At 37.8% G+C, this 16,584-nt stretch overlaps 1 protein-coding gene across 7 annotated transcripts in view; it reads right to left on the minus strand.

The window, feature by feature from the left end:
* RBMS3 (RNA binding motif single stranded interacting protein 3) overlaps positions 1-16,584 on the minus strand; it is a 707,061-nt gene that overhangs the window by 56,456 nt on the left and 634,021 nt on the right. For 6 of the 7 annotated variants that reach the window (XM_057698459.1, XM_057698462.1, XM_057698456.1 and 3 more), the window contains one exon: positions 14,662-14,709. The exons of the other annotated variant lie outside the window; for it this stretch is intronic. In XM_057698459.1, the coding sequence (XP_057554442.1) occupies positions 14,662-14,709 (48 nt within the window). The remainder of the gene's footprint in view (positions 1-14,661; positions 14,710-16,584) is intronic. 7 annotated transcript variants of the gene reach the window in all.

Here is a 16,584-nt window from a genome sequence, read left to right on the forward strand (position 1 = left end):
TGCCATTAAAATTTATCAGAGTTGTTTAGCAATGGATTACATGATTCCCTGTGTCCATTAGGTAAGAAAACAAACCAGATGCGTGGAAAAATAATTCCCAATATGGAGGCAAGAGGGACATTGCTCCCATAAGTCTGAAAGGGAGGGATACTGTGCAATCTTAATGAACAGCAGCTTTAAAGTAAGGGAGCAAGTTTCCAAGGGCTATTTATCATAGACTCTTTCAAATGTAAGTGAATGGCATTATGCCAGTGCATACTTCAGGAAAAGCTATTTTCAGGGGGTCAGTGGGACACAGTAATCCAAGTAAGACAGCTTTCGCAGGTTAACCCAGGAATATAATTTAGATGAACCACGGAGAATGGACATACTGCACAAGATCCAAATACTTCTCCCCACATTTTATTTTCTCAGAGCCGAGGTTCTGAAAGGTATGAAGAGCAGTGACTTTGGAATCGTTCTACTCCCTGGCAAGGACTTGGAATGTGGCTTTCTTTGCTGCAGGTTATACATGACCCCTATGTTTTAACCATCAGCCACACTTGGCTTTGGATGGATGGTGTCAAATTAAGGAAGCTGAAAAGAATTGAAGAGAACCTACTCACTCCACATGGAATAAATCCCCTCTATTTGGAGGCTGGATTCCTCTCAGAAAAAATTTAGGTCTGTACACACTCAGAGGCATCACCACACTGTGGGTCTACAGTACAACATCTTCGCAGAGCAAGCTGTGTAAACCATCCGCAGCTCCAAGTAGTGGAAGAGTTCTGGTAATACTGACAGGCAAGTTGAGGCTTGCTGTTAAAAAAGATGACTTCAGATTCATAGATCTAATCTGTACCCTCTTTCTGGCAATAATCACATGGTAGGGATAGTTACCTACCAAGGTAACTCCCAATTGTTATATTAAGACTGTATCCTTGCAAATAAAGCTGAAAAATGTTAATCTCAAAATTTATTCAGGTGTTTGTGGGAAGGCTGAATAAGAAAGGGAAGGACCAGGTGTTGACACTAGGAAAACACTGCAATAATAAAATTAAAAGGTAAACACGGGTACAATCTGGCTGGGGCTAAGAGAATGGAATGGGTAGGACAGAGTCAAATTATACTGTAGAAATAGAATTTATAAGAAAAAGGAAGCTTGTGTGTGGGGTAGACTGAGCCAAAATGTATCTGAGGCTTTGAGCACAATTGCGTGGAATAAATATCACCTGTCAAAGTATAAGAGCTCTTCTATCCTTTCTATCCAAGCTCAGTTGAATATCATATGGCTCTCACCCAGGAAGAAGAGCTATACTCCAAGCCACTGTCAAAGACCATAACATTCCTAAACTATAGCTACACTTTCCTCACAAAATCTTGGCTTAGAGACATAATATTTATAGAGGTTTGTTCAAACCCTAGGGGAGTCTGCAAAAGAAACTGGATTGGGAGGGAAGATTATGAGACTTAAATTGTGAATATGAAGTTTGAACTTCCATGGAGCCATCCAAGGGTGGGGACACCTACGACGTGGCTGGAAACACAGACATGGAACTCAAAACAGAGGCAGGATGAGTAATGTAGATCAGGAGGTCATGTCTATGACAGCTAGACCTGAGGAAATAAATGACTTCACTGAGGAAGAAAACAGAGAACAGGAAAGGGCTCTGAGACCAGCACCCTAAAAAACATGAAAACAAGATAGAAAGGATCTACACCTTTTCTTAAGCAAAGTCACCCATGGATAAGTATGTAATGAAGAAGATGTATATGGGTTAGAGATAATCAATGCTGTAAAACCAAAAGAAAAAAAGGTTAAAATATATGAAATCAAGAACATAGAGGGAAGGGTTAACATCAACAAAGAGAGGATCATGACCTGACAAAATATAGGAGGATAGGAAGAGAGGAGGAATGAAGAAACAGACACCTGAAGTAAAGAGAACACCTTTGTGGGAGATCGGATCAAGTATGGTCTCCATCTTCTCATCAAGGAGGAGGTCGCCATTTTCTGAGCATGAAAAACAGGGCTCATGTGTGGAATTTGAGAAGACCAAAAGGTTTTAAAGAGCCAAAGAATGTAAATGTAAGTGAGGGTCTAGTCTTGTAAAGAATCAATTTGTAGAGGACACATATAAACTTCCTTACAGAGCGGCTGTGACAACTATATGTATCAAATCAACCCATTTGAAGCACTCAGCTGAGTGCCTTCAACATAGTGTATTTGTGTGTATATATATACACCTTTGTATTCACAGTACCTTCCACATGCACTCAATGTATGCGATTAATAAAACACATTTGACCTAGCCAATATTTGTGTTTACATTTTATCAAGGCCACTCAATGTTCAGTTATATTTTTCTCAGGCAACATGATAATTGCCCTTTAGATAAGGAAATAATTTATGGAAATCTTCCAAATTATCTTTAATTAACTGGTAGCTATTACCAAGGTCATAGTATTCCCAATTAAATTATTTTAAGATTATCAACAATTACCAGACAAAAACACACCATGACTAGTATGGATAAAGGACAGGGGGAAGGACATTCTGCAAACCTAAAAACACTGAAACATCTCCCTTTTCAGCCTAATGCGAGTGACTACTGCATCTTTTCCAATGACAACTCTAGCTCTGCTTTGTTCCTCTTACCTACTAGACAACACTTAATAAGACACCCAGTCTTTCAAGCCGCCGCCTGATAGCACCCAATGCAGAAAAAAAAACATCACTTAAGCTTTTACCAAAGTCACACTGTGCTTAAATCTTAAATTTCCCCTTCTTAGATGTTCCATTGTTCACCTGATGAAACATCTCCCTCATTTCTGCGAGCTAGTAAACCTAACTGCTTGACTATAGTTGGTTTTTGGTCTTTTTTGGCTAGTAGGTTTTACCCTTCCAAAACGAGCATCTCAAAACTCTCAATAACTATTTTTTTTTTTTAGCTAACTCTGCATATTTGATTTGCTAAAGTAACTGCTCAGTTATGAATGCAATTCCCATTCTCTGAATCTGGAGTCCTATGCTTTCCCAGATTTGATTCTCTTGGGTAGACGGCTGGATGCAGAGCAGGTACATAAAGTAATTAAATTTATGTCTTACAGGGACCTGCAATCCATTACTCTGAATCCAACATGGTTTTGCTGCCAACTGAAATACGCCCATTGCATGTAAATTAAAGGGCACCGTTGGTTTAAAATCTTTTCAACTTTTTGTTTTCCATTTTTAAGGAAACTTGATTGGAAGTGATTCTAGGTTTGATATGTAGTATCCAGGTCAGGTAGCTGATGGCTTTTCAATCAATATTTTATCAATGCTAAATCGCAGTGGTTATACCAGAGTGCATGGTTCAGACAAGTGCGGAAAAAAAGACTGGTCTGAAAAGAAATGATATACTGTTTGTGATACAGTTGGTATTACCGAAATTAATAAAAGCGGTAGAAAAGAAAGAAGAATAAGCAATATCTTGGGTGGCAAATGGACTCTGAAGTGATATCATTATAATTTTGGTAGGAATAAATATTTTGTGATCTACAGCTTGGGGAAATGAATTATCTCCAATATTAGCAGATTTCATGTATACACACACATACACGTGCACACACATAATTATATATATGTGTATATATATACATATATATAAAACTTGTAGAAGTTAGTGTCATATTGTAATTAAATTATATTATATATGATCCCAATTTCAAGTGTATGATATAAATCCCATAAACCACAAGAGACTGGAAGTCTCACTTTAAATAAACTGGGAAGATTTTAGGTTGTTCCAAGTACTATATGCAAGGAACAGAATATATATCACTTGAAATGTGATTTCAATATGAAAAATGTTAAAGGCAGCAGTCACTTGGTGGGGGAGATGCACATTCTGATAGATGGAGAGTTAATTCACATAAAAGTAACACTGTATTTTTTTTTCATTAAATTTTTTTAATTTTTATTTTTTATTGAAGTATGATTTAAAAGTGACTTAGACAATAGGACACTCAAAAATTCTGTGCCACTTCTATAGAAAGATATGTTTCTTTTAATTCTGCCTTAAATGCCATCGGGTTGAAATATAGTGAATGGAAGTGGGGACATTTTTAGAGGTCACCACTGCTGCCACTACCACCAGCATAATCATCATAATCACTATTATCCTCATACACAGTCATACACTCATGTTTCCCTGGTACATAAATATCTCTCTAAAATTACGGATATTCAAAGATGGTGCTGTTAAAATTCTAGTAAATTATACAAGTTGCAAAGCAACAGGTCCAAAAGTTTAGAAAAAAATTAAAAACACATGTGAGAATCGTTTTATGCACTCTCTTCTAGCTTATGTTCATACCGAAGTTTTAAGGCCCTAAATCCTAATGATTGTTTACTTTTGTCACCTTTTTTCACTTTCCATTAAGAAGATTATTTTTCACATTGTTAAAAAAGCTTTATAATTTATTTATTATATTAATTCAGCTAATAATATAATAGTTCAGCCAATAGAGAAGATATCTGTTTAACTCCCTTAATATACTTTCCAGTTTTAGATACTGAGTTTGGAAATTCTATTTTAAAATACTGCTTTGGTTCTGTCAACTTATCAAGTAAATGTAAGGTTAGTGACACTTCAAAAGTCCTAATACACTTCCCGGAATGTGAGGAAAGGAAAAGGAAAAGAAACCTCAATAATTTAATGTCTATTATGAGTCAGGCAGTTACTAGGTACTTTAGCTGTGTCATCGCAATGAATCCTTCTATTAATATACATATAGAGATGCTAATGCATTATTATCTATACTTAAAGAGAGGAAAAGTTAGCTTCAGAAAATTTAAGTGGCTGTCACTGTTAAATAATTATTAACTATATATCCTCTTGACTCTAAAAGCCATTTCCAATTACTATACCATATTTATTCTTATTCAGATTTGCATGTGTGTGAATGAACAAAAACAGTGCCTGCTGGCAATCTTTTCTATCAAATCAACGCATAATCATGATCATCTTTCATTTTATCTTTCTGCCGAGATTTTATAGCACACAAACTTCCCTGAGCCCATTTGCATTTGTTTCATTTATTTTTATACCACAGGAATTAAAGCTTTTGTGCTTCCAAGTGGAATTCAGTGAGGGGGTTACAAAATTAAGCACTATATTAAAAAGCACAATTAAAAACACCAGCAAACCAACAAACAGTTGAGAGCAAGAGAGAAAACATGATACCAGGAAAGTTTGCAATGTAGTGCATCTGATTCCCACTATCTTGACAACCAAGGCCAAAGGGAAATAGAATAAGTTATGTATTTCACATCGCCAGTTCAAAAGAAGTATACCCGCTCATATGGAGAGAGATACTTGCCGAGGCGCTGAACTCAAGGAGTGATTCATTGTTTGCTTCTTTATAAAGGACACTGGGTAAAATAATGGACACGTATGTCCACTTGAAAAAGCTGGTGCTGTTGCTTAAGTGTGTGTGTCATATATCACCTGTCTAAGAAAGAAGAGGTTAAAATGTTAAAATTCACTCTGAGAGAGCATTTCTACAGGGATGTGCATTTATATGGTTCAGGTATTTTGCTTTCTGATAAACTAATTTAACACAGAGTGTAGAGAAATGTTCGCCTGTCTGCAAGGCAGTCTCTTTCCCGTGTCAGGGGTCTCAAGCATGCCTTTGGCAAGGGCTGCATTGTAGTCAATTCACAGTTGGATTCTCCGACAGGAACCTCAAGTGCCTGCTTTTTGCAGTTGATTAAAAAGGGAACAATGTGCTGTCAGTGCCAGATGGGCCAATTCCTGCACATGCAATTAGCTTCCTTTAAAATCTGTTGTTGTCTTGAAAATGCTCTCTTTCTCTGTCGCCCTTACATAGGTACTACCTTTTACAGATGACTGAAATACTCAGGACACATGTGCTGCAGCTCTGGCTGCCCTAAACCCATTGCTGGCACCCACTGAAAGATTCTGCCACAGAGAAGACACTTTGGATGCCGCCTTTCCATTGGGTGTGTGTGCCAGGCAGAACACAATACTCAGAGAAGCAGTCCCCTGCAAAAACAGATAACTTCAGCGGACGCAAACCAACCACCACCACAACAAAGTACCAGCCCAGGTGGAAGGACAAAGATGTAAAATACATTTTTACTACAAATCTGTTGGGATGCTGTATCTTTTACCTTTTCTCTAAATTGCTAAAAGTACAGAATTCTAAAGGCTGTCAAGAGGATAGTAAACAGAATCTATATTTGATTTTCCTGGTTGATAATCCCCTGTTACTGGTACAGGATGACCATGTGAAAAATATAAACACACAAAGTGTGTTCATACTTTGGAACTATAATCAATCTTGTTGTGCAAAGTAAAACAGTAAGAAATGTCTCTCTTAGTCCTCATTTCCATCTCTCCACCTCTGCCTTTCTGACATTTCATCTGCCTTTCATGAAGTTAAAAACACACACAAAAATGTTAACTTTAAAGGAAAAGAACTTCATGCTCTTATTATAAGGAATGTCAGTAATAGTATTTAATTTGGGATGCTTAGGAAAATAGTGGGTTGGCCAAAAAGTTCATTCAGTTAGTGATACGTTATTCAGTTAAGTTCTTTGTGCAAATGAAGAATGTCTTTTATTTTTACTTAAAACCAGAAGGAACTTTTTGGCCAACCCAATATGTTAATTAGAGCAGAAATGGGCAAACCACAGCCCTCAGGCAAACCTGGTTGCTGCCTTGCTTTATAAATAAAGTTTTATTGGGATGTGGCCACACTCATCCATTTATACGTGCTCTGTGGCTGCTTTCACCCTGCAAGGTGACAGCGGTTGTGACATAGAACCAACGGCTGGCAAAGCCTAAAATATTTACACGTACTTCTCTACCTTTACAGAAAACACACACACACACACATACCCCTCGCTGGATTAGAAGGGCAGGCATAGGAATTTGTATCCTCCTATCCCATGTTCTCCGCCACCCCCTCCCCCCAATGAAAGAAAAGAAACCAGGCTAAATAACAGTGATGTTTATATATCAGAAAAGACTGTTGGCATAAGCTCCCTTTAGTTATCAGTTTCTTCAATAGAGCACTAAAAACTGTGGTCCCACAATTGTTTAAAACTTCATGTTTGTCATGTAGTGAAGAATACAAATGCACCAGCAGGGTCACAGCACAGCACGCACAGGCCTGTGTGTCAGATGCTTGAACAAAGTTCCACTCTGTGGACTGCTCTTAGGATATCTGTAACACGCTGTGTGACCGGTCTTTATAACTCTGCCCTTTGCTGTTAGAGTCTATGTCCTTTGAAGGCAAGGGATGCATCTTTATTTTATACCATCTAGCCTTGGTTCTTTGTAGCACTATAGAAGCTCAGTAAATATTGCTGAATGAATGAATAATAAGTAGAACAAAGTCTCCTTATTGAACTTATTAAAAAGAAAAAATCAATTAATTAGTACACTTAAACAAATGCAGTTTGGTAATCAAAGTAGATGCACAGAATCTGAGCAAAGAAATGAAACTGATTTTCATGTATGGCTTGTGGGAGCACTTATAACTCTGTGTCAGGTCTTTTACGGTAAATACAATTTAATGGCTAATTGTAGCTAACTGGAGGTACTAATGGACCTAATTTTTAATTAAGAGATGGAAATCATTTGTAATTAGCTCATGGTATCCATGAAAACAAATGTTTAGAGCTTGAAAAATGGTTTGAAGAAGCTTTTAAACGCCCCCCCATTTGAAAAATGGTTTTGCTTTTCAAAGTAGCTTAAACACCACCCCCCACTCCTGCCAAATTATGGAAGAGTTTCATGAAGTCATTCCCACTTAAGAAGAGTTAGTACAAAGAAGGGTTTCAACCAATTCCTTGGTAGGGCATCACCAATCCCAAATTAGGGGGACTTTCCAATGCAAACTGATGTTATTGACTAGCAAAACAATGTGGGAAAATTGGGTATTATTTTAACAGTTAATTTTGTATGAATCAGGGTGAGTACCATGCTGAAGACTTCATTCTCATCCTGAAGTTGTACTGATGGTAACACTGACTCTTTTCAGCCTCTTTTAGCAAGTATGTGGAAAGAACATGGCAAAGGACGACTGCATGTTCAGAAGTTTTATAGGTGCCTTGTGATGCATTTTTGGTCCTTTTTTTCATTTTTCATTTTTTCCAAACACAGATTCCAATTCTAAATCCTAAGGTCTTCAGAACAGGAGAATGAATTCTGGTGCTACTTCAGTTTGTTCTCTGTCCATAGGGTTCTTTTTGCTTGATTTCATCATGATGCGCTTCTAGGAAATTAAGTTCAAAGCAACTGAGATAAACATTTGACAACATGTATCTGTAGTTATATGTTTCTCATAAAATCCAACTATGAACAGAAAAAATGATGTTTTACTTTTCATTTTCAAATAGGAGGATCTTTTAAAGAGTTATCATTGTAAGGAAAAGAAACACTAAAAAGAGAATACACTCGTGATTTTGCATGAAAATATAGAGGACTTTTTTCCTGTCCTTGAAATGAGCTGGATAAGTTGTAGCAGAGACTTGGACAAGGAGAGAGGAAATTAATCAGGGTCTCCCATCTCCCAAACCTCAACCACTTTTTCCTGGACATCACCACTCTGGCCTTAGCTCTATTCTTCCTGAATTATTGTTTTTTTTGTTTGTTTTTTGTTTTTTTAATGCATTCACTGTTTAACCATTCACCTTAGACTTTTCCTAAGAAAAGATATCTTCAGCCATGCGTTTGATGAACTTATATTCAAATTCACATCAAAGTAACTCTACAGCTGCTGAAGTAAAAATAAAAAGTTTTAGTCCCTATACTCCTAAAATCACTGGAAGTATCATGGTGATCCACAAATCACACTCTGAAAAATACTAAACTGATATACTTTCCCGCCTGTAATTAAACGTATATTTCAAATGGTCCAGAAAAAACCTTGATTCTTAAACATTCGGTGAGGTCAGGTCTTCAGTGTCTTTGTAACTTAGAACACGTTAGAAATATGATAGAAATATGCTCTATCGGTGGTCCCCTCTGTTGGGGACATTCTTCCTAATGATTATCCTACATCTTATTCCTGTCAAAAACCAACTCAACAAAGCAAAACAAAATCCAGACATACAAAAATACCCCACTTAAAGAGCATCTTCTTATGCTCATAACTGATGGACTTCCTTAACCTCCATCACCTTCACCTCCACTTTGGCCATCTGCTCCCATGACATTGACTTTGCCAAGAAATAGTTAATCATCCAAATTCTTAAAGCCAGGTATTGTACTTCTGATCCCTTAGTATGCCTCATTGAGATCTCTAGTCTCTATCTTCCTTGCTTTCTCCTTTTCTCCCACCCTCTATTGTCTTCTTTTCTCTTTCTATTCAACCTGAAAACTAGTTTGTCACTCAGTCACTCTCTTGCCCATGTTAGCACACGTTGCCCTTCGTCTCACTCCATTCAGTGAAAGCTCAGTCCTGGATGAATCCACCTGTCTGGCTTCTTGGCTACTGATCACTGCAGTGAAAAACGAAACATCCTCACAGACTGGTATTACAAAAACCCATAGTCTATAGCTTCAAATAGACCCCCAGGGCTGCGCCTCAAGCTTCCTGTGTATTGCTAGTTGGATTTCTTTTCCCAAATCTCTGTTTTCCTTCAGTTCCTTATTGTGTCATTTCCTGCTCACTCTCAGGAGATGGCAATTAATACTTCACACAAAAACAAGTAGTATCATAGAGATGAGCACACTAAGTGAAGTCAAACAGAGAAAGACAAATATCATCCGCTATCACTTACATGTGGAATCTAAAATATGACACTAAATAACTTACCTACAAAACAGAAACAAACTCACAAAGAGCACACTGATGGTTGTCAAGGGGGAAGGGGTTGGGAGAGGGATGGAGTGGGAGGTTGGGGTTAGCAGATGTAAGCTATTATATATGGGATGGATAAACAACAAGGTCCTACTGTATAGCTCAGAGAACTATATTAAATATCCTATGACAAACCATAATGGAAAATAATATGAAAAAGAATGCATATATATATATATATATATAAAACTGAATCACTCAGCTGTACAGCAGAAATTAACACAATGTTGTAAATACTTCAATTAAAACATTAAAACAAACAAACAAAAACAACAAATAGCATTTATCATGTAGGAAACCCTACATTTGATTTCCTCCTCTTATGCTTATAAACTTAGGTGCAGGTGCATCGTCCTTTCCTCCGTCCTCCCGCATTCCTAGAAGACATCCTGGCTTCCTCAATGACCTGACCATCAGTAATCTCTTGTATGAATTACATCTTCAACCATTAGAACTCTTTCCTGGCTTCTTCCCATCATGACCAAACATTTCCCATCTTAAAAAAAAAATCACTCAATTGATCTGTTCCCTTCTCCATTCATTTTCTGTTATTATCTTCTCTCCTCTTCAAAGCCAATTTTGTTAGGTTTCCCACACTTTATTTACATCCACTTCGTCACAGGACGTTTACTATGCTCTTCCCCTTAAAACTGCCCCTTAAAACTGCCCTATCAGAATGGCTAGTGACCTCTGTATCAAGAAATCCAATGGCTTCTTTTCAAAACTCATCTTCCTAGACAGGCCTCTCCTGAAATCCTCTCTTGCTCTGGCTTCTTTGGAAACCTCATACTCTTGATTTTCCTTTTATGTCTATAGTTGTCTTCGCCAGTCTTTGCTTTAGGTTCCTTTTTCTGCCCATTCTTTATTTTCAAGGATCTGCCTACTTTTCTTCACTTGAAGCACATTCTCTGGGTGACATGACTTAATTCCATGATGATAACTCCAAGATCCATTCCTACCTGAGAGCTGTCTTCTGAGCTCCAGATACACACATCCAAATGTTTACTGATTATCTCCATTTGGATGCCTCACAGACATCTCAGACTCAATGTGTGCAACACTGCACTTAGCCTCTTTCCTGCCAAAGTTGATTCTCTTTCCTCTAGTTCAGAGCTCAGGAAACTGAGTTGCTAGGAACTTAAGAGCTACCTTTAACTCTTTCCTCTCCTTCTACTGTGATATCTAATCAGTTGCCAAGCCCTGTGTATTCTACCTCTTTCAACTTTGTCAAATTTGTCAACTCTCCATTCTTATTTCCACACCTTGAGCAAGTCAACTTGATTTTGTGCTTGGACTCTTGATTCTGGTCCCTGTTTTCCAGTTCTGTCTGTCTCCAGTGCATTCTCCACCCTATATCCAGAGCGACCATGTCACTCTCCAAATTAAACTTTTCAGTTTAAATCTATTACCATCAGGATGGAGTCCAAGCTACCGTAGCTGGTGATGCTACTCCAGCTTATTTGTCCAGGATCGTTTTCTCGGATCTCATCTCTTTATGCATCCCTGTCCTATTGAATGACCTGTAGTTCCCTGAATTTGCCATATCCTGCTACCCATCAGCTTTGTATGTGCTGCCCTCTTGGCCTGAAACTCCTCCCCCCCCATCTAATTTTCCACTTGGCGATTTCCCATGTGTCTTTATGTCGCTATTCAGAGGTTTCTTCCACTTTCTCTGACTTCTGCTGTGGGTCAGCTTTCTCTTTGTGTCCCCATAGCAACCTGTCACAAGAATGATTAGCAGAGTTGCTGCTAATAACATTTGAATGCTTATTTAATGCCAGAATCTCTGCTAAGCTGGCTATGTATCTTACCTCATCTAATGCTTACAACAACCTTATGAGGTACTTAATATTTCCTCGGGTAAGTAATCCAAGCTACAGAGAAGTTACATAGTTTTCCCAAGGTTCCATAACTAGTGAGTAACACAAATAGATTCTGAACCCAGGCATCTTATTGAAGATTTTACAAACTTATACATCATATATTTGTCCATATGGAAGCACTTATGACACTGTGTTGTAATCATTCATTTGCACCTAACTTCTTAATCGGACCCTAGGTTCTTAGAAAGAAGTTGTATCCCTAGCACCTGACACAGTGATTGTCACACAGTGTGCTCCCAGCAGATGCTATTTGAATAAATAAAAGAACAAGGTGGCATGTGGCTCAAAAAGGAAAGAGTCCTTGCCAAAAGTCAGATTTACCCTAATTACCCTGAGATCACCCTCAGTGTCCACCATCGTGATGTTTTGTCCCTGGAATACCAAATGACTTACGGTCATCTAATCACCCCATAGAATTTCATTTCTCACCTCACTCATTTCGTGTATATTTCCCACTCCTGTCCAACTGGTAAACTCACATTCATCCTTCCAAATCAAGCTTAGAATAGACTTTATTCCTGAGGGTTTCCAATCTTCATTTTAGATTCTAAATTTTAGTTCCTCCATACTTACACATTTAAACATCATCATCAAAAACATTAATTTAGACCGTGATTTTTCTTCTTTTCTTTTTTTTACCAATGGTCCATTATTCTATTCATCTTTGTATCTCTAGTACTTGAGTGTTGTGCCCAGCACTCAGAAGGCGGTCAAAAAATGTTTGTTATATTGATTGAACAGAACTAGGTTGGTTTTGTTTCTGTAGATTACCACAGAGATATGTCAAACTCCAATACATCATGGCAGTTCAGCTGGCTCTTACACCGGCAAAGAATCGATTAGTATTGGAGTTGTCCAACACTGGCATATTGGAAGATATGGGAAGAGGATGTCTGTTTCACTTTCCTGATCCAGTCAAGGGTCTGGCAAAGGATAGGTCATTTTTCAAATGTCACTCAAGTTGTGCCCACCAGACAAGTCACAAACATTTTAGGAAGGCAAGTCTATTTTCATTTAGAGATAGACTAAAGAGGCCAAAGAAGTCTGTGCAAATTTAGAAGACGTCAAACAACCAATCCAATCTTCTAAGGTGAAAACAACTGTAAAAATCTCCCAAAATGTTATTTTTCCTGTCACTTCTATTTTAGTCCCTTTGTATTGCACTGGAATGTTAGCGCTTATTTTAGTCTAGTGATATGATATCTGAGCTAACTGTTCTACAAAATTTCTGTGTCTTATTCCTCAAGCACACACCAAACTGCCAGATTAAGTTTCTCAAAGCACTGCTTTGATCAAGTCATTTCTCTGCTGAAGGACTCTCAGTGGTGCCTGACTATGGAGTTAGGTGGGAACTCTGAGTCAAGATTTGCCACCAGATGTCCTGCCACAATTGATATGTGTAGAGCTTGAACCATGACACCTATCTAGTAAGTGCTTTTGATGTTTTCATTGCTTTTTCCACTGTGTTCTTGAAAATGAAACCAGAAAACTTAATTGAAGGAAAGTTCCATTTTGTGTCTTTCATTATTATCAATATTGGTGAATTATTAAGAGTAGATGCCTCTTGTTAAGAAAAGATGCTACATGTTAAACAATGTAAAGGCTATATACATTAGAGAAAGCATCTTCCCAGGGGTCCCGTAACCTAAATAAAACAGGCATGTGAAGATATGACAGGTAATACGCTTTGGGGAAAGATAAGTGATATTTTCATTAATGACAACTTATAGATATTTCCAGGAGGACCAAAGTAACTTCACAGCTGAAAGCTAACTCACTGCTTCTCAACTGAACTCCTAAGAGGAGTATTCAGCCAGGAGCATAATTAAACAAGCCCACAAGACATGAGAAAAGGATCACCCTGCAGATGCTGGGTCAAGACAACCGGGTGGCCAAGAACACGATGTTCTCTGCTTGAAAACCATCATTCAGTTGCCAGACTGTGTTGCCCTCTGGGCTCTCACGTTCTATTTCTGGCCTTTGTCTCTTGCTCTGTCTCTACAGTGCCCTTTCTTGGTTTAGGTTTTATGTCATCATCTGACACATCAAAGGATTAAAGAGTTCAAAGCCCTTCATGCTGCCAGTATTTTATTTAGTTAAAATCAACAAAAATGAAAAATTGTGCCCATTTTCTTCTTTGCAAGAAAACAAAATTCAAAATTAAGATAAAAGCACAAGAATATCTGTGCTGTTCAAAACTAAAACTCATGTCTTCACATACATATAACTCAGTGACAAACTGCACCACTGGATTTTATCAAACAACTTCAAAATTGCTAATTAAAATGCTCAAGACACTAACATATTCTCAAATCAACCTCTGCCACTTTGTTGTACAAATGGAATGTTGGCAGATTTTCTTTCAATATCCAAAATACCATTTTCGGAACAAATTTGAAGTTTTGATTCATTCAACAATTATATCGAGCACCTACTATGTGTCAGATACTATGGTGGGTGCAGAGCAAGCAAAATGGGATGATTTTCTGATTTCAGAAGAATTCTGGTCTCTAAAGCAGTGCTTCTCAAACTGCTTTTATTCATCTGTGCTCTCTTTTGATAAACATAATTATCCTTCTCCTACTTCCCAGAAAGTCTAGTGAGTGCTTCCAACACTGAGAATTACTGATACACAGAACACAGACTGTATTTTCTGTGTATCCTTCATAGACCAAAAGTCTTTGAACTTTTACTTTTTATTTCATAGCAATATATTTATTTGCCACACACAAAACTGGATTGGAATATTAAACATCCTTTTTTTGAACCACATATGCTACTCCCCACCCCGGAAATGAAATTCAAATGCCTGCTTAGATTCACTGTTTGAGAATCACTGCTTTAAAGAGTTTTGGAGAAAACCAGGCAAGCTCCCTCTCTCCCATACAATCAAGTCTTAAAGGAATTAGAATTTGCCTACCTGACACAACAGCTGGTGGAGTATCATAATCCTGTCTTGGGACTGAATCTTTGAATGAAAAGAGCATGAGAAAGAATGCAATGAAGTACAAAAGAAAATAAAATAGAATCTTAGCTCTAAAACTTGGAAGTGCCCACTGTATGTCACATGGTACCTAAGGCTCCTGCCTTCGAGCACTCAAGGAGGCACTCTGACCCCTAGTTGACAGTTGACACAATGGTCCCCACAACCACCACCCTGGACATGTTGTTAGGCCCCATGTGACCTGAGAGGACAGCACTGTCTGTCCCAGAGTATGGTCATCTTCCTCATCTTTCATAATTTTGGTCCCTCCCTTGGGTCATCAACATGAGATCTGTACCCTCTCTGGATGACACAAAAGTTCTACAAAGTGGCCCAAAGGGGGAAGGGGCCCAAAGTACAATATGAAACCCCAGCCCTGGAGAAAAAAAGAAATAACTACAATTTCAAAAGAGATAAATGAAAAATTTGCACAGTCCCAAACTCTATGGAGGCTAACATGTTTTGAAGCTAGAATTTCGTCATTGACCACTCATCTCAGGCTCTGTCCCCAGCGGTGGTCAGTTGAGGCGAAGGAGATTTGTGTGCTGGTATCATGAGGACAGAGATCAGTAGAACAGAATCTATTCCACAGATAGCTGCTGTCTTTTTCCAAAGTGTCATAACATCGGAGGTGGCAAATTATAGATCAAGGTTAATTAAACTACATAACAATCCATTTCAAAACTTAGGGTGGTGTGGGACCAAATGTAACTGCTTTTTTAAAGATGAAAAAGGGGCTTTGACCTAATACCATTTCTTTAGCCAGGGATCTTAAAAAGGAAAGTGGGACATGGCCTAGGCTCAAGGGCCCCACTTCTAAAAATGGAAAGTTCTAATCTAGAACCGTTGGAGGGGTAAACTTTGTAAAAGGGACCGGGTATTGCTCATATTCAAATTAAACCACCCAACATGGTTAAATAGATGCTCTTGCATGACCCTTATTCCATTTATAAGATCATTATTCCATTTTAAAGACTAAAACCTCAAGCTTCACTCTTCTGCCTACTTGGTAACTTAATTTGGACTATCATGAATTTCTCCATTTCATCTCCTTTCCACAAAAGGACAATGTTGATCACTCTATCATGAGTGAATGGCATGTGAGAAGACAGATTAGAACTTGAACAATTCAAGGCCAGCCAAGCAAGCATTGATCAAAGATTCAAATGCAAGTAAGCCTTAGGCATGAGTTATTCTGTTTCTCACAACATGTATGTGAAATAGTGACTTGATTATAATCCTCAAATCTAGAATATATAAAATCATTTTCAAGGGGTCTCCAAATATTTTATCAATACTGGTAGTAATTCTGCATATCTTTTAAAAAACAATCACACATTATTAATACAAGCAAACAAGATGGTGACACTAGCCATTTTCCAAGAACATATTTACATTTTAAAATTTATAAAAAATCATGCTCATTGTTGAATTCTTGGAGAATGTAGAAAAGTATCATGATTAAAATAGAAATTATCCCTAATCCCATCACCCAGCAACCATCACACTTGTTTGCACTTGTTACAGGCTTATTTCATAAATATTTTCCATAGTTGATACTATACTCCACACATGCAAATTGACATCCTGCTCTTATGATTTAACGTGATAAATAACCCTTTTCCTAATTATTTTATACACTTAGAACTTCATGCTGCATTACATTCTAGTTTATGGACAGATTATGATTTATTCAATCATTCTTCCTTATTAGACATTATAAAGAACACCGGGCTGAATATATTTAAGATATATTTTATGTTATTCTAGAATATTTCCATAGAATAGGTCTTCGGAACTCTATTTGGTTGGGGAATAGAGCTGTTTTTGAAGTGTCTTGCAGGCCCCGCCCTGCTATCC

Source organism: Hippopotamus amphibius, chromosome 11 (genome assembly GCF_030028045.1).
Source record: "Hippopotamus amphibius kiboko isolate mHipAmp2 chromosome 11, mHipAmp2.hap2, whole genome shotgun sequence".
In the NCBI taxonomy this organism is placed as follows: domain Eukaryota; kingdom Metazoa; phylum Chordata; class Mammalia; order Artiodactyla; family Hippopotamidae; genus Hippopotamus; species Hippopotamus amphibius.